The sequence below is a fragment of the Mustela lutreola genome, chromosome 17, assembly GCF_030435805.1.
Source record: "Mustela lutreola isolate mMusLut2 chromosome 17, mMusLut2.pri, whole genome shotgun sequence".
NCBI classification, from domain to species: Eukaryota; Metazoa; Chordata; class Mammalia; order Carnivora; family Mustelidae; genus Mustela; species Mustela lutreola.
The window spans coordinates 37,680,329-37,698,774 of record NC_081306.1 but is presented as its reverse complement, the minus strand read 5'-3'; the positions used below and the strand labels follow the sequence as shown (position 1 = coordinate 37,698,774).

Below are 18,446 nucleotides of genomic sequence, written 5' to 3'. Positions count from 1 at the left end.
CCCCGGCCGGCCCGGTGACAAGGCCGCAGCAGGCGGAGGCCTGCTTGGGCTCTCATAGGCGTTGGTGCTCAGTAGGTTGGCTGTGGTAGGCCATTAGAGGTGTGTGTGGACCTGAGTGACGTGTGCGTATCGTGTGTCGTCCTCCGCGCCCCCTCTACCCCCCAGGTTCACAGCCAAGCGTGTGATTCTTTTTAAGGGACAGGCGCGAGGAACCCCATAGAAGCTTGGCACGCAGAGGCCCTGGCAGGCCGAGGAAACGGACCCACGCCCTGAGCGCCCTGTCGCCCCCCCGCAAGAGAGGGAAGAGCCGCAACAGTAGCGGAAAGTAAGGCTGGCCCCTCGGTGGGTCGGGAACTGGCATAGAGCTTGGAGGGGAGGAGTACAGGCCCGCATAGGGCCTGCGTCTGGGCACCGGGGACCTCGAGTCCCTCGGACTCTGACCCGCCTGGTTGGTAGCTCTCAGGGAGCACAGTGTGCGCTGCCCGGGCCAGGAGGGTGAGCCAGGCGAGTGGCGAACGGACAGGCAGACTCATCCCCCCAGCAGTGAATGGCAGATGAGCCCAGGGAGAGAGGTGTCCGTGCTGTCAGCCAAGCCCTTCCCCCACCTTCCTGCCACACCTGCTTCCTTCAGGGTTAGGGACGAATTCCTGCCCTTCTCCACGTACCTCCTCCCTACGGAGGGATTCGCTGAACTTTCAGCCCCGCCAGGACGGGCTCTGACTTGTGCTGTCACTTGGTTCCCTGTGTGACTGACAGTGTTATTCCTGTCCTCCTGGCCTGACCCGTTGGCTTGTTGCACCTGAGCCTGTGACCCAGGGGTGCTCCTTTGTGTGTTCCTTGAGTGGTAGCAGAAACTGCGTGTGGCACCTCTGGAGGTTTTCTTGAATGGTGGCTGGAATGAGAGCTCTTCCTCTGGGCTGGGCTAGGGGGTGATGTTCCGATCTTCTGGGTGTCGGGAGTAGCATGAGCTGAATGAGGCCCATCAGAGCAGCGGGGTTGGAATGCACCTCGGCCTGGGTTATTGGGGCAGGGCAGACACTAGGCAGCCTGGTGCTTGGCTTGAGGAAGCAGAGGGGGCCGCAGGGTGGCTTCCGAAGGCACAGGAGAGGCAGTGGGTTGGCCATAGGCCTCCCCAAGGGCCCCCATGAATTGCATTTATCCTTCTCGGATGTTCCTGTTGGAGGAGAGGATGAAGACCGGAAGAAATTCCCTACAGCTGGCCAAAGGAGGGTAGGGAAGCAGTTCCTGAAGACAGCAGAGGTTGGGGTCGCCAGCAGGCAGCCCCTGCGTCGGAGCACGGCCCCCTGAGATGGGCACGCTTTCCTGCTTTTGCGTCACACCTGCATCCAGTGTTTATTGTGACCTTGGGCTGTGTGCTAGCTTTTTGGAGCCTGTTTCCCCCTGTGTAAAGAAACCAGCATGTAGAACATTGTTGTGGTTGGAATATAAAGCCCTGACCTGGGAAAAAGCACATAGTAAGCACCAAGTAAATATTAGTTGCTTTTATTACTTGTGAAGGTTTAGCTTAAAGTAGGTAAGAGAAGCCTTCAACCTGGGACTGTATTCTTGACTGCCTTAATCCCAGGGGTGCAGGAGACCAGCTGGAGACCCTTAATCCCCCTCCCGTTCTGGGAGTTCTTTGACATTTCTGATCCTTGTTCTTGGCATGTTTTGATAAGGGGTGTGCATGTGTGTGTGAGTGAGTGTATGTATGAAGAAGCACGAGCGAGAAAGAGGCCAGCAGAGGATACTGCCGTGGAGAAGTGTTTCTTCTTTCCTATTAAACTCATTCTGCCCCATTCACAAATAGAATCCCAGCACCATAGCTTTGCAGGATCTGTTTCCCCAGATTCGTCACTCTGCCATCACTGTCTGTGCTTCGACATCCGGAGTCCAGCCTTCAGGGCCGTGAGGGCGGACCCCACCCCCACCCCCACCCCTTGAGTCTTTGCTGGCCAGGGTGTTGACCAGCTGTGCATCTGGGTTTCAGGCTGAGCAGCAAGCCTCTGCTGACGTCGGAGGAGTACGAGCTTGGAGCAGGCATGAGGAAGAGGCACAAGGGACCTGAGGAGGAACATGATGGCCTTGTTGCCACGGGGAAAGCGAGGGGCAGGAGCCAGCCTTGGGACGAACACGAATCCTCATCAGATTTCATGAGTCAGGTCAGTAAGCTGCCATCCTAGGGTAGAAGGTCTGGAAGGTGTGCCAGAGTTCACACTCCCTCTACAGGTCTGTTGATCATCCTAGTCCTGCACAGAAACTGTAGAAATAATTGCTTTTAGTGCCAGAGGGACTGTCCTCCAGTTTTATTGGGCTGGGGGGTGGGGTGGGGCATGGATCAAGGCCCAGAGGAAGTCAGAAACTTAGAAGTAGCACAGCTTCAGGTAGAGCTGGGACTGAAAGCCACACCCCCTGTGTGTGCTCCATGACCCTTTGCTGAAGCCACGGAGAGAGGCTGCAAGTTCTTAACCAAATAATGCAATTACTGTTGTTTAACAGTGTAACTGTCTAATGAGCAGCTTCACCATTCCGTAGTTCTGAGAAACAAGGGCTTGATGCCATTGTAATTTCCTCGTGAACTCTCCAGGGGTAATGGGGTGAGAGCCAACTCCTTGATTTTTCTTATTTCTGCAGAGCATTGAAATCGTCCACTTAAGGCCTGTGTCTCTAAATACTAATGTACCTTGTCATCCCTCTTCATAAAGCTCCGCAGAAGGGAACTCTTTTCGTTGATTTGGCCATCAGAGGGAAATACATAAGGGAGACTGGATCCAGGAGGAGTTAACAGAACCAGTCTGTATGTCAGGATCCTTTATTTGCAAATCGTGAGGGATGCTTCTTGGCTGTTCAAATGACCCTATCCCTCCTTTCTCACCCGTATGATACGTTAACCGATTAAAGAAAAGACAGCTAAAGTGTTCAAACGAGGGGCGTTAATGGCTTTGTAACTGCACATTTCCTTTTGATAGCAAACAACTACAGCAGACATGGCAACCAGGAATTTAATCTGAGAACTCGAATCTGCTGTTGACTGCTTCGGGCATCCGAGGCACACCCGAGGCATTCTCTTGGCAGCTCCCGCCTATTCACTTGGATGGGCCAGTTTAGGATGTGCTGTAGTCTTCCTGGGCTGCTTCAGGTGGTCAAGTTAAATGGATGAACCGTGCTAGGATTGGAGGTTTCTGTCTTGGTTGCATGCCTCCTCCTCCCCCTCCCCCACCTCCTGGAGTATCAGCAGGGCCGCTTGCTTGAAGGGCTTCCCTAGGAGGCATGAGAGCGTCGGGGAGAGCCAGTGGCAGTGCCAGCATTAGCGATCGCTGCACCCAGGGTAACAGCACTGTGATAAGAGCTTCAAGGGCCTCATCTCAGGTCACTTTCACGACAACCCCAAGAGGCCTGCCTGTAATTCTCCCCATTTTCCGGATCGGGGAGAACAGAGGCTCAGAGGGGTTGAGCAACTTGCTGGAGGCCACGGAGGCAGGGAGAAGGGCCCGGAGCCCCGCTTCATCAGAGCCCGTGCGCTGAAGCCCACTCTCGTCCTTTCGCCAAACATCTTAACCCGTGACTTCCCTCTACAGCTGAAGATTAAAAAGAAAAAGATGGCCAGTGACCAGGAGCAGCTGGCCAGCAAGCTGGACAAGGCCCTGTCGCTCACGAAGCAGGACAAGCTCAAGTCGCCCTTCAAGTTCTCGGACAGCTCTGGGGGCAAGTCCAAAGCGAGCGGGGGCTGCGGCAGGTACTTGACGCCCTACGACAGCCTGCTGGGCAAGGACAGGAAGGCGCTGGCCAAAGGCCTCAGTCTGTCCCTCAAAGCCTCCAGAGAAGGTAAACACAAAAGGGCCGCCAAAGCCAGGAAGATGGAGGTGGGCTTCAAGGCCAGAGGCCAGCCCAAGTCGGCCCACTCCCCGTTCGCCTCAGAAGTGAGCAGCTATTCCTACAGTAAGTAGCAGACGCCGCGCCGCCCCGGGCCGCTTCCTCTCTCCTCAGTCTCCTCTCTCTCAGGGGCGCTCCAAGGTCTCTCCTGCTTCTGCGCGGGCTTTAGGCCGGAAGTGTGGTGGGGTGTGGGGGGGCGGAGGGTATGGAAAGCGGAAGTGCCTGTGATTGGTGGGTGGGAGGGGAAGTCCGCCGGCTTGTGGAGGTCCTTCGCGCCTTTGCCAGAGAAGAGTCGGTGCGGAGGCCTTTGCGCGACAGAGTCAGCGGCTGCTCAGCCTCGAGCGGCCGTTTGCGACGACGACCGTAGAGCGGAGCCTGCGTCCTCCGCCCACAGGCGGCTCTCAGTCCCCTGGCGGGGCGTTCGGAGGAACTGCGTCTGTTCGCAGAGCGCACGCCGTGCCGGGCGGTGCTGGGCAGCGCACTGAGGGCTGTGCGGCCGTGTTTGCGTCTGTGTTTCCCACAGCACTCCAGGTGGCTGCCCTACGTTGTGCCCCGGGGGTGGACCGCCCGGGTGGGGAGGGTGGGGAGCGTAGAACCGGGAGGCACCGGGAAGCGCAACTGTTGCTGGACTGAGGGGGGCTGTTCGTTGTCATCTCACTGGCTGGAGCCTGCTGCATGGGAGCTCCTTCCCTGGGCTTTCCTGAGCCGGGGTCCCCAGACTTGGGCCTGGGGCCTCCTCCTGTGGCGTGTAGTAGGTGCTCCTGGGTGTGCGTGCGTGCCTGCGCAATGGTTGGCCTTTCACGGCCTTCGGTGGTGGATAGTAGGTGCGCCTGGGTGTGCGTGCGCGCGGGCAGATGGCTGGCCCTTCACAACCTTCAGTGGCGCGTAGTAGGTGCTCTGTGTCCGCGCGTGTGCGTGCGCGCTGGCAGATGGCTGGCCCTTCATGGCCTTAGGTAGCGCATAGTAGGTGCGCCTGGGTGTGAGTGTGTGTGTGTGAGTGTGTGCCTGAGCAGAAGGCTGGCTCTTCACAGCCTTCAGTGGTGTGTAGTAGGTGTGTAGGGTGTGTGTGTGTGTGTGCGCGGGCGTGTGCACAGGCAGATGGCTGGCCCTTCACAGCCTTCAGTGACACATAATAGGTGCTCCCGGGTCTGTGTGCAGTCTCTGCTGGCTCTGGGACGCTATATGGCAGATGCTGTGTGTGCAGATGGCTGGTCTTCCATGGGCCTGTGGTGGTGGGTAGTAGGTGCTCCTTGGTGTGTGTGTGAGTGGAGCCCCAAATGCCCAGAAACCAGGCACACAAAGCCAGTGGCTGCTGTAGAAAGGCCTGGAGGGGCTTCGCATGCAGCTCCCACCAGTCCTCAGCAGGGTCTGTTGCGGGAGTCCCCATGCCCTGACTCAGGTGGAGGGCTTTTTTGTTTGGACTGCCTGGATGTGGGTATCTGGGCTTTTGATCGGCTCTTCTTGGTTTATAGGAAGAGTGGTTGGATGTGAAGTGCAGGAAGGTAGACACCTGTAATGCTATTAAAGTTTGTTTTCTTGAGGAAAGGAAATAAAGTGTTTATGGACTTGGAGTTAAATTCTTGTTGCCCTCACAGGACTGTTGTGAGCTCTAGTGAGTTCACGTTGGTAAAAGCTGGCTGTGGCATAAGTTTAAGCTGCTGCTGTTGTTGGTGTCTTTTGTTTTTGTTTTTGTTTTTTTCGTTTAACATTTGTATGTTTGGTTACTCAGGACTAATGGGTCTCTAGGGCTGACGTAGAGACAAATATGTGAGGTAAACAGCTCCTTTGTGCCTTATGTGTTGAGGACATGCTTGATTGCCATAGCTTTTGTGGCCCTCAGCTTTGGATGGGTATGATACGACTAGGTCCATGGCTACCATGAGCTCATCTCAGAACTCATAGTCCCAGAGGAGGAGGAAAGAAGGACTCTCTGATATTTTCATCTCTGGGTTTTAGAATGTTGGAGGGAATGGGGAGTTGCTGTCTTGACTGCAAGAAGTATCCTGTCCTTGTACATCTGGAGGCCAGAAATGAGCTCAGTTTCCGAGGTCTTTGGCTTGCTCTGAGCCAGTGAGTCCCCTGTGTGCAAATGTTTGCACGCACAAAGCCATATTTGGATTGCTTGTCTATTACACCGGTGTCGAAAATTCCACTGTCCAGGTGAGAGAAGGGAGTTAAAGTTGCAGCAGAGCGATCAGATCTGTGTCCAACTAGATGCTGGCTATAGTAGGTAGCTGGCTCTGAGGAGAGTTCCTCGTTTAAGTAAGCTGCATGCCCAGTGCAGAGCCCAAGGTGGGGCTCGATCTCATGACCCTGAGTTCCAGACCTGAGCTGAGATCAAGAGCCGGCCGCTTAACCAGCTAAGCCACTCAGGCATCCCTCGTTTGTATTTTTCACGTAGGCTTTTCTGTAGGTAGATGAGAGGGCGCAGTCACAAAGAAGCCAAGAGTGTTTTCTAGCACAGAGATGGGTGGCAGGATACAGGAAGAGAGAAAACGGCTTTGTTTTTCAACTTTGGGTTGTTGGGGTTGGGAGACATGCATGCCTGGTGGGAAGCCAGCTCGGTCATCATCACCCTCAGTGTTGCCAGCTGGGGATGTGGGCTTGGGAAGGATGGACAGGCGTGATGGGGTTTGTCTGTGTTACCCCTGCCTGGAGTTCTGAGGCCATCCTGGAGTTGGGGTCTTAGTTGGAGTGGAAAGCATAGGTAGGTATAGGCGGAGGCAGCCAGAGGACGGAAACTGCCTCTGCCTCTGACTCACTACCGCACCCGACACGTGCACGTGCCCATGTAGTTTCTTGTGGGCATGGAGATGGTAGGTGCTGCCAGAGCTTAGCTCTGGTCCGTTACTGTTCCTCGTGTTCAGCGTGGATTTTTATCAGATCACGGGATTACAGTCTTTGGCTGTGGAGCCGTTTTTTCCAATGAGATCTTGCTGGACAGCCCAGCCCCATTTATAAAACGGATCAAAATGGCATGAGAACGTTTGGGTTGAGGTTGGAAGGGGCCAGAGCTATGCCCTCTTGATGGTCCCCTTTCCCTAAAGCTGGGTGATCCTCTCCCCGGAAAGCTTGGGAACCCTGGCCTTCCCGCGCTGTGCAGGAAAGCAGGAGACTTGGGGGAAGCCAGCAGCAGTGTGCTGGTAATGATGCCCTTTGATAGGAATTCTTGAGTTGGAACATCACTTGCCAGTTTCCTTGGTGTGACTGCGTTCGGTGGCCATTGCGATGCTGCTGGGCGGGGAGTTGGGATGCGTGTGTGTGTGTGTGTGTGTGTGTGTGTGTGTAACTGCTCCCCAGTCTGCCTGCGCCGCCCAGCACGCCACTGCAAACTGCTCTTCTGGAGTAGAAGAGCTTTACCCGAGCCCTTCTTTTCTTGTGTCTTGTCTCTCCTCAAAAGGAGCCGTGGGCTGGGTTTAGTGACCTCCATGGCCCTGGCTCAGGCCTTCCTGAAAGTAGGGCTCTTGCCTGCCCTGGGGCCCGGAAAGGCTGTTGGCAGAGGTGGCTGCGTGGTGGGTCTGGAAAGGACGAGCTCTATGAGGCCTGTGGCCCGGGGGCCTCCCAGGCCAGAGTCGAGTTCCAGGCCAGGGAGAAGAGGTCTAGGCGGTGGGACATGGCCTGTTGCACGGCTGGTAGGCACTCGGAGCTTTCTGCCCCGGCGCGCCAGGGCGTTCTCAGAGCCACTGAGAGTGACGAGGGACGCCAGCCCCTCCGTCTCCTCCCAGCGCTCCATGACTTACTTTATTAAAAACTACTTTGACTGCAGATACGGACTCAGAGGAAGACGAAGAATTCCTGAAGGACGAGTGGTCTGCCCAAGGCCCGTCCAGCTCCAAACTGACGTCTTCCATCCTGTGTGGCATGGTGGCAAAGAACAAGCCCCCCGGAGGCCCCAAGCTGACCAAGAGGGGCCTGGCGGCCGCCCGGACTCTGAAACCCAAGCCGGCCGCCGGCAGGAAGCAGCCCTTTTGTTTGCTGCTTCAAGAGGTCGAGGCCCGTTCCTCCTTCAGCGATTCCTCGGAGGACTCGTTTGACCAAGGTTACTAGCTCCAAACACAAAGTACCTTCCGTGTTTTCTAGCGAGAGAGAGAGTGAGTGAGAGAGAGCGAGAGAGAGCGAGCGAGCAGGAGATGGCAGGAGATGGCGGGCAGAGGTGGCCCACCTGGGACGCCTCGGGAAGGGCGGCCATCTTGGTTCTTGGCAGCGTAGCCTGCTGTATCCGCCTGAGTCCTTCTATTTTTGTTCTTATTTGTACCTGTATCGTTGTGATAACGCCACGGCCTGGCTCTTTTTGAGCCTTTATACGGACTGTTTTTAGTCTCCCCCTCCTCCGCGCTCCCCCTCTGCCCCCCTCCTCGCCTCCTCTGCCCCCCTAGACCGCAGGCCTGGGTCGGGTTCTCTCGGAGGCCTCCCGGGGGGACATTTTGTAAATGGAATTCTGTCGTGTGGGCGTGTGACTTGATGTTTGTACCGCGATTTTGGTAATACCAAGCTTTATTAAACATACCGAGTTCATTTTTAACTAAACCCGTGTGCCTTGTCTCTCTTGCTGTGTCCTTACTAGACCATTAGGTTGCCGCTCCCCTCATTCGTTCCTCCTTCCCCTCCCCCTGCCTCCCGCACCCCTACCTCCCCCAAGGGCTAGAGCTGGAAGAGGCCGTCTGCCACTCTTCTCTGTTACTCAAATATCCCTGGTAGCTGTTGGCATGCGTTCATTTCTCAGGCTTAAAGTCAGCTGTGCTCACCTCCAGCTTCATCTTTTGTTTTTGTTTTGTTTTGTTTTTTAGCTGCCTGTTTGTTTTTTTATTTTCTTAAAGCTCTATTCCTGTGTAACAGTGGTTTAAAAATATAAACACTTGTTTTCTAACACGTATTTCTGTTTTAAAGGGCGTGTAGGCAGTGCAGGGTCAAGACCATTTGCCGCCCCGAGTTTTGTTGTGAGATTGGAAAGCGTGGGCTTCATTGCCATGTTGAGCGGCGGGGGGCCCGGGGCTTCGGAGAGAGCACTGGCCCCTGAGCCCACAGGCCTGGTCAGCTGGCAGCACCCCCAGCCCATCTGCCTCACCTGTGAGGAGAGGGTGTGGTTCTGTGATCCCGGTGGACATCCTGGTTTTGGCGTCCCAGGGACAAGTGGGGGAGCCAGGGGATTCTTAAGTGTTTCCTCACCCTGGTTTAGGGATTTGCTTCTGGGTGGAGCCCCTTCAGGGATTCCCAGAGTCTAGACCCCGTCCCCCCTGGGGTGGGGCCCGGGCATGCAGGGGCCCACCTGGACGGGAACTGGCTCAGGCCCTGGGACCAGAGGCTACCCTGACTCCAGCTGTGCTCCCGTTCCTGGTCTGCTTTCTCCCTGCCCGCACCTCTATCCTGACTTGCCCAGGTCCATTTGGGTGACCAGGAAATGGCACAGCAGGGAGCCAGATGCCCTTGGGACCCATGTTCTCTTGGGCTGCTGCGAGAGAATGGAGTTTGGGCCAAGGAAGTGGGGAATTCACTAACTGACCAGTCAGCCTCCTTTGCCCCGAGTCCTGGCCTCTGGACCAGTCTGGCTGGTTCACCGATCTCTTTCCTCCCTCCCTGACCTGCTCCTCTCCCCTCTTGGCTCCTCCCCTTTAAAGCCAGAGTTCCAGCTTCTGTGAGTTGAAGCTCTCCTACCCCAGCCCCGACCCCATAGAGAAGCAGGCAGCCCCTTCAGATGTCTTGGCACAGGGCCATTTGCCCAGAGTGGGCAGAGGGAGCCAGAGGCCCCTCAGAGCAGGCCAGACGTGGCAGCGGAGAGAGCCCAGATAGGGGAGGCGAGGGGCCCTGCTGCACGCGTACACAGACACACACGCGCGCACACACACACACACACACAAAACGCTGGTCAGGTCTTGACAGGGATATTTGGGTAATAGGGTCTTCCTGACATCCGGTACTAAAACACCTGACTGCTTGGCTTTCTAGTGTCTGCTCTCTCCCCCCAGCAGCTTGACCATACCCTCCCCCTTGATCCCTGCCCATGATGCTTTGAATGTCTGTTTTGGTCTCTTGCATTTGCTCTCACGCTGCACTCTGGACGCAAAGCGAAGGCTGGGAGTAGGGCAGACGGCGCAGCGGGTCACTGAGCTTGGGTCCGAGCCTGGCTCGTTGCTCCGTAGGTAGGCAAAACCCTTTTCTTTGTGTCCCCCTGCACCTCCCCTCCTCGGGGTTTGCCCCCATCGGCTATGGCAGCAGCGGATTGCTTTGGCATTTATCGATCGGGTTTTAGAAAACCAAACCGAACCAAGCTACACCAGACGACCCCACATACCGAGCCAAGTTTTTTTGGTTTTGGTTTTTGTAAGAAAAAGTTTTTCTGTATTACCTTGGGCTGCTTTGTTGGGACTTTTCCTCCCTCTGCCCTTGGTAGGCTCTCTCGCCTCAGGTGTGGACAGCTCCAGAAAGGCTTCCTTGGTCCGGAGATACCCCCTCACCCCCGCCACTGCTCCCCCTGCCCCGCATACCCCAGCCTGAGCAGACCAGCCACCATGGGAAGCAGCCAGTGGGGGCTTTTCAGGCTCATAGCAGCCGGAGGTGGGGAGGGTCTCCAGAGACCACCAATCTTGCTTTGTGGGAAGCGAACCCTGGTTTTGGGTTTTTCCTTCCAAGTACTTTTTCCACGTCGAGGTGCGGGGATTGGGCTGCTGCTGGCTGACTGGTATCCAATATAGACATTCCAGGCATCCAGAAACCCAGAGCCAGCCCTCCCCCACTGTACGTTGCTGGTGGGGAATCTTTCTGGATGGGGGAGAGTTCTGGAGTCTCCACACCTGAGCCGCCAGGGAAGGTGTTCTCTAGAAGGGAAAACTGGCCACACGTCTGATTCTGTGCCCCCACCCCAGCCAGCCACCGCCCCCCCCACCGCCCGCCACCCTGCTCAAATTGGCCGACCCCAGGGAGGCCTGATGTGGGGGACCCAGGCGCTGCCGAAAGTCTGCCTACACTTAGCCTGCTTTGCCGCTGTGGCCCACTGGGGCGGAGACAACCATGTGATGTCCGCAATGTGGATGGATCGCAAGTGTGCACTGCCTGCTTGCCGCCTGCCTGCCCCGCTGGCCTCCATCCTGCTTCATCCATTGCTCTGGGAGCCGGACCTCCCCTACTTCCTCTCCCTCCTCCCTCTCCTCCCCATCCTCCTCTTCCTCTTAACAACCCTCTGTCTCTGCCTCCTTCCTTTCTCAACGCCCTTCAGGGATTCCTGCAGCTCACGTCCACCTCCCTCACCCCAGAGACCCAGGCTCCCTTGGAAAGTTGGGTAGGCAGACCCCCTGCCGCCCTTGGTGCACCCGGGGCCACCACTTGGGGCTGCTGGTTGCACCCAAGCAAGCAGAGGTGGCTCGGGGTGTGGCAGGAGAACATGGAGTTGGCTGGCTGTGTCTGCCCCTCTCCATTCCCTTAGCCCAGGCATTCCCTGCCCAAGATAGAGTGGGGGGTGGGGTGGGGGTATGGGCCACCTTATCTGCTGCAGAGAGTCGCCTCTGGCCTTGCCTGGCCCTGCCCTGGGCTAGTGGCCCCCCAGAGCCACCATCACGTGCCCAGCACTCCAGGCAGAGTTAGCGGGTGTCCCTGGGCAGTTAGCCCCCAGTGCCCTCACCTGCCCACTCTGGCGGTGTGAGGCTGTCTCCCTGGGAAGGTCAGGAGCAAGGTTGTAATCTCCCTGCAGTCTCTGTTCTTGGTGGAGAGCTTGGTTCACGTGCAGGGAACACCCCCTTCTAGGAGACACTGGGTGACAAGACACCCAAGGAGCCCTGGGTTTGAGTTCTGACCGAGTGCTCGGCCACGCCAAGCCTCAGTCCCCTGGCACAGAGTGAGGAGAGCTGACCTGCGTGCCCTCCCTCCCTGGCTCCTCGTAGATCAGGAGGCATAGCCAGCTTGTGGCTCCCTTGGCCCTGGGGACAGCAGTTTCTTTTTGTACAACAGGCTGGTCCTGTTTCTGTTTGGTCCTTGTTCAGCCTGCAAAGTGCTTTCTCCTTAGCTGGGTGCATGGCTTGGGAGGGCCGGCCCATGCCACAGATGAGCAAAAGTGCTCCCAGAGGGCCAGGATTTACCCCAGGCTCCCCAGCTCAGGGGAATCGCTGGGAGTCAACTTTGGACCCCAGAGCCTGCTCAAGAAGAGATAGAACTCTACCTTCTCCTGTCACTAGCCTCAGAACCCATGCCCCGCCACCCCCACCAGGCCCCTGAGTCCCTGGCACGCTCACCCCACCCCCTCTCCGCCCCTCCCTGGCCTCCTCTTTCCTCTTCTCCTGCCTCCTTTCTCAGCCTTCATGTTGTACGTCGGGGCGTGTGTGTGCGTGTGTGCGTGAGATGGTGGAGAGAGCTGTCTCCAGTCCTTGTCCGTGTGTCTGTCCCCCTCCCCACGGCACAGGTGCATGTTCGTGTTCCCCCTTACAGAAACCCTCTGATTCCCAAAGCTGCTGCCCACCTCTGGGCTGTCCGGGATGCCCGCGTCTTGGGCTTGCTTTGATGGGGGCACTGGGCCATTGGCAGGGGTGGGGGGATTTGTGGGCTGGTATCGGAACCACCCCCGGCTGATGAGGAGTGAGGTGCTAGGCTGGAGCCGTGCACCTCTCGCTGGTGCTCCGGCTGAGTCGGGGTGGTGGGGGGCGGTACCTGCTGAGGCCAAGGCTCTGACTCGCCCCCTGTTTTCTGCACCAGATGAGAGCTCCGAGGAGGAGGACGAGGAGGATGAGCTGGAGGAGGAGGAGGCCGCCGGCGGCTATAGGCTGGGGGCCCGAGAGCGGGCCCTGTCGCCAGGCCTGGAGGAGAGTGGGCTGGGCCTGCTGGCTCGCTTTGCAGCCAGCGCCCTCCCCAGCCCCACAGTGGGGCCATCGCTATCAGTGGTGCAGCTGGAGGCCAAGCAGAAGGCCCGGAAGAAGGAAGAGCGGCAGAACCTGATGGGTAAGTACGTACCCGCAGGTGGCACGCAGGGACACCACTGTCCCATCCTGCAGGCCGGAAACGGGCTTGGAGAAGGGTAGGGGCAGAGCTGGGGGCTGGGGGAGCCCTGCCTTGTGGGCCAGCCCCATATGAGCAGAGTGGTACTGGTACTTGCCTCAGGAGGGGGTTCCAGAGCTATGCAGGCTGACCTTCACTGTTCATGCCCCTGACTTGCCCTGTCATAGCCTGACTCCCCCATTTTAGGTGCCTGGTGATAGGTAGCTCCAGGAAGCAGAGAGGCCTCAGGTCTGCACCGTGGGGGGCTGTAGAAGCCCAAGGAGGCTGCTCTAGGCAGGAAATACCTAGACTGACCCATGAGAGAGAGGTGGGAATCGGCTAAGCATACTTAGAACTAGAGGTACAGGCCCGCTAAGTCTGGGCATTCGAGGCAATTCACTTGGTGAGATGGGCATGAGGCTTGGGGTTGGGGCCTGGAAAAGGTCATCACTGGGGGTGGTCACGTGCCCTGTTACTGTTAGCTGTGATTACCCTCCCATTTCCCTGATGGGCAGATGGAGACAGCTGGTCCTCAGGCTCGGGCAGGAGGCTAGGCCTTGTCCTGGCCCTATTTCCTTCCTCTTTACATCCCCAGCCTTCTTGAGACAAACAGGGGACCACCTTCTAGGCCCACCCCCATTCTCGCCTGGCCAAGTATCCCCTCATGGGGTTCTGGGGAACATGGGTGTTCAGGGTGTGCACTCACCTGGCCTCAGCCTGGTTAAGTCCTCGGCCTGGCCTTCCTGCCCTTTTCTGAACCTCCGGGGTCCATGTGAGGCCCTCTGGCAGGGGCTGTGACAGGGAGAATGAGCACTAGGATGCTAGCCTGTTCTACCCCCTGGATCTCCCCCAGTGCCCCTGGCTTCATGTCCTGCCCGCTATAGGACAAAAGCTCATTCCTAAAAAAAAAAAAGCTCATTCCTATGGTCTGTACCACCTCATGGGACCTCATCTTTGGGGCAGCCTCACAGTCTTCAGGCCCTGACCTTGCCTCTTTCAGCTCTTCATTCTCCCTCCCTTTCAACCCCACCATGTCCTGCCATTGTTCCCTGGGGGATTTGGGCCTGGCTCTTCTGGGCAGTGGCGCTGGCTTCCCTTCTGCATACTCCTCTTGGGTATTTTTCGTACATAAGCAGCTGGAGGGCTCTTAAAGCGCAAACTTGACCAGACCACTTCCCCTGCTGAGAACCTCTGACTGGTTCCCTGATGTCCCGTGGTCACGTGCCACCTGTCTGACCCCTTCCCCATTAGGCTTGTGGCTACCCAGACAGCAGCATCCTGTCCACAGCCCCTGTCCCTGAATGCATCAGCCATCTTAGAATTTGCAGGCTTCTGTGTTTTATCCCGGTTCTCAACTGTATTGGCAAAGAGTTCCCTTTTTACACTTTAAAGTCTGAGGGGTCTGTAGTGATGTCTCCTTTTTCATTGTCAAACCAGATAATTTGTTTCTGCTGTTTCTTGATCAGCATGACTGGAAGTTATCAATTTCACCAATTTCTGCTCTTTCTTATTTCCTTCCTTCTCTTTCGGTGTGTTTCCAACCACTTCCTATTTTTTAACATGCAGGCTTAGGTAATCAGCTTGGGACGTTTTCTTGTGGAGACCTTCGAAGTTCTCTCTGAAGCTCTCTTTAGCTGCGTCTCTCATGTTGTCTGTTGTCCTTTTTTCATTATTACTCTCAGTTCAACACATTTCTTAACTTGTGATTTCTACTTTTCATTCAGTGATTAGTTAGAAGTATTATTTTCCAAATATTGGTGGGGGTTACCTGGTTATTGTATTACTGATTTCTAATGTCATTCCATCTTGGTTAGAGAAAATACTCTGTAATTTCAGTCTTTTAAAACTAAAACATTGAGGCCATATGGTATCTCATAGTAAATGTATCATGGGCACTTAAAGAATGTGTATTCTGTGGCATCTGGGTGGTTCAGTGGTTAAGCGTCTGCCTTTGGCTCAGGCCATGATCCCAGAGTCCTGGGATCGAGTTCCGCATCAGGCTCCCCGCTCAGCCGGAAGCCTGGTTCTCCCTCTCCCACTCCCCTTGCTTGTGTTCCCTCTCTCATTGTCTCTCTCTCTGTTAAATAAATAAATAAAATCTTAAAAAAAAAATGCGTATTCTGATGCCATTATATACAGTGCTCTGTAAATCATTCAGTTCTATCAGGCAAGGCAGTGTGATTGGAGGTGTTAAGATCTTGTGAATCTTTGCTGGTTTTTGTCTAGTGTTATCAGTTGCTTACAGATGGGTATAAAACCTCCACCTGTGATTGCAGGATTTTCTTTCTCCTTGTAATTTAATCTTATAGATGTTTGCTTCCTGTATTTGAAGCTCTGTTATTAGGTACATATATACATTTATGATTTCCTGTTTTCCTGTTAAATTGGTCTTTTTATCATTACAAAGTGTTCTTTTCTATCTCTTAGTATGTTTTGTTTTGAAATCCCTTTTATGTGGTAGTAAACAGTCACTACACCTGTCTTAGGCTTCCTATTTGCATGGTATATCTTTTCCCGGCCAGTTACTGTCATCTTATCTTTATCTTCATATTTATTTATTTATTTAAAAGATTTTATTTATTTATTTGACAGAGATCACAAGTAGGCAGAGAGGCAGGCAGAGAGAGAGGAAGGAAAGCAGGCTCCTTGCTGAGCGGAGAGCCTGATGCGGTGCCCAATCCCAAGACCCTGGGATCACAACCCGAGCCGAAGGCGGTGGCTTTAACCCACTGAGCCACCCAGGTGCCCCTCATCTTCATAAGTGAGTCTCTTATAGACAGCTTAACAGTTGGGTCCTTTTCCTTTTTTTTTTTAAAGATTTTATTTATTTATTTGTCATAGAGAGAAAGAGAGGGGGAGAGAGAGAGCACACACAAGCAGGCAGAGTGGTAAAGGCAGAGGAGGCAGAGAGAGAAGCAGGCTCCCCACGGAGCAAGGAGCCTGATTCGGGACTGGATCCCAGGACCCTGGAATCATGACGTGAGCCAAAGGCAGCTGCTTAACAGACTGAGCCACCCAGGCACCCCAGGGGAGTTTTAGGCTCATAGCAAAATTGAGAGGAAGATACAGAGATTTCTCTATGCCCCCTGCCTCCCCACCACATGCACAGCCTCCCCCATTATCAACATTCTCCCTCCCAGTGGTTTCGCTTGTTACCACTGAGGAACCTGCAGGCCACAGACGTGTCACTGTCACCCAGAATCTGTAGTTTACATTAGGATTCACTCCTGGTGTTGTACAATTTTTGGGTTTGGGCAGACGTATGTAGGCACCATTGTACTGTCCTACAGAGTAGTTTCACTGCCTAAAAGTCCTTCGTACCCCACCCCTTCATCTGTCCAAAGCAGCTATAAACATCTGTATACAGTTTTTTTGCATGTGGACGTAAGTTTTCAGCTCCTTTGGGTAAATACCAAGGAGTGTGACTGCTGGGTCACATGGTAGGAGTCCTTTTGGTTTTGTAAGAAATTGCTGTAATTGTCTTATGTGGTGGCTGCCCCGTCTTTGCATTCTTTTTTTTCTTTTTTAAGATTTTATTTATTTATTTGACAGAGAGATTTATCACAAGTAGGCGGAGAGGCAGGCGGGGCTCCCCGCTGAGCAGAGAGCCGGATGTGGGGCTCCATCCCAGGACCCTGATATCATGACCTGAGCCGAAGGCAGAGGCCTAACCACTGAGCCACCCAGGCACCTGTGTGATGGTATCTTGTTTGAATTTGCCTCTCCCTAGTAACATGACGTGGGACATCTTTTTGTTTGCTTATTTGCCATCTGTGTAACTTGCAGTGACATGTCTTTTAGGATTTTTGGCCCACTTTTTAAATTGGGTTGTTTTCTTAATGTTGGATTTTAAGAGTTCTTTATCTGGTTTTGGAAAACAGTCCTTTATCAGGTGTGTCTTTTGCAAGTATTTTCTCCTAGGCTGTGGCTTGTCTTTTCATTCTCTTTATAGTGTCTTAAACAGAGCATAAATGTAAAATTTTAGGAAGTCCAGCTTCTGTGGATTGGTCCTTTGGTGGTGGTGTATCTAAGGGCTCACTGCGAGACTCAAAGTCATCTAAATTTCTCCTATATTATCTTCGAGGAGATTTTGAATTTTGCGTGTTACCTTTAGGCCTGTGATCCGTTTGGAGTTAATTTTTTTTTTTTTTTCATTTTGAGTTAATTTTTTTTTTTCCACTTTGAGTTAATTTGTAAAGGGTGTAAGATTTGTTACATTTTCTTTTTTGCCTGTGCATCTCCACTGGTTCCAATACCATTTCTTGAAAAGACATCCTTTTCTCCATTGTTGTGAAAGATTATTTGACTATATTAATGGGAGTCCATTATGGGGCTCTCTTCTGTTCCATTGATCTGGTTGTCTTGTCTTTTGCTGAAAACTCGATAACTCGTTGTCATGATCATTGTAGCTTTATAGTAAGCCTCGCAGCTGGGTACTTCTAGTCTCAGACTTTGTTCTTCTTCTTCCATCTTGAGCTGGCCATTCTGGGTGTCTTGGGTCTCCATGTAAACTTTGACATTAGTAGGCTTGGTATCCACTTTTGGGATGTTGTGCAGAATTGTATTGAATCCATAGCCCAAATTGGGAAAAATGAACATTTTGACAGTATCAGGTCTTCTTCTCCTTGAGTGTGGAAATGATTTTTCATCAGGGCTTTGTAGTTTTCATCCCATAGATCTTGTGCATATTTCGTTAGATTTAACCTAAGTATTTCATTTTGGGGAGTGCTAACGCAAACAGTATCGTGTTCTAAATTCCAAATTCAACTGATTAATTTCTAGTATGTAGGAAAGTGAGCGACTTTATATACATGAAGGTTGTAAAATGTGTCCTTGCTGTAATGGCTTATCAGGTCCAGGAGATTTTTTTGGTTGATTGTGTGAGGTTTTCTACATAGACTCTTTTTTTTGTTTGTTTTTAAAGATTTTATTTATTTATTTGACAGAGAGAGATCACAGGTAGGTAGAGAGGCTGGCAGAGAGAGAGAGGGAGGGGAGCAGGCTCCCTGCTGAGCAGAGAGCCCTATGTGGGACTCGATCCCAGGACCCTGAGATCATGACCTGAGCCGAAGGCAGCGGCTTAACCCACTGAGCCACCCAGGCGCCCTCTACATAGACTCTTAATGTCGTCTGTGAACAAAGGCAGCTTTCTATCTTCCTTCCCTGTCAATATACTTTCTTTCCCTTGTCTTACTCCATTAGCTAGGACTTGTAGCAGTATGATACTGAAAACAAGTGGTAGCTGGGGCATCCTTGCCTTGTTCCTGATCTTAGTGGGAAATCCTCTAGTTTTTCTCAATAAGTATGATGGAGGGTTTTTATGGTTCTTTATCAAGTTCAGGAAGTTCTCCTCTATTCCTGGTTTAGTGAGAGTTTTTATTATGAATTTGGGCTGGATTTTGTCAAATGCTTTCTATTAATATGATGAGATTTTTTTCTTCTTTGGGCTGTTGATGTAATGGATTACAGTAATTGATTTTTGGATGTTGAACAATAAATCTCACCTAGTTGTGGTGTATAATTTTTTTTCATACCTTGTTGGATTTCACTTGCTAATATTTTGTTGAGTATTTTTTGCATTTATGTTCATGAGAGATACTGGTCTGTAGTTTTCTTGT

At 53.4% G+C, this 18,446-nt stretch overlaps 1 protein-coding gene across 7 annotated transcripts in view; it reads left to right on the top strand.

The window, feature by feature from the left end:
* The window catches only part of TNRC18 (trinucleotide repeat containing 18), an 83,741-nt gene that overhangs the window by 45,595 nt on the left and 19,700 nt on the right, over positions 1 to 18,446 (top strand). For 6 of the 7 annotated variants that reach the window (XM_059155095.1, XM_059155094.1, XM_059155090.1 and 3 more), the window contains 5 exons: positions 197 to 325; positions 1,991 to 2,162; positions 3,579 to 3,939; positions 7,640 to 7,912; positions 12,550 to 12,792. In XM_059155095.1, coding sequence (XP_059011078.1) covers positions 197 to 325; positions 1,991 to 2,162; positions 3,579 to 3,939; positions 7,640 to 7,912; positions 12,550 to 12,792 — 1,178 coding nt within the window. The remainder of the gene's footprint in view (positions 1 to 196; positions 326 to 1,990; positions 2,163 to 3,578; positions 3,940 to 7,639; positions 7,913 to 12,549; positions 12,793 to 18,446) is intronic. The other variant, XM_059155092.1, reaches the window with a different exon arrangement.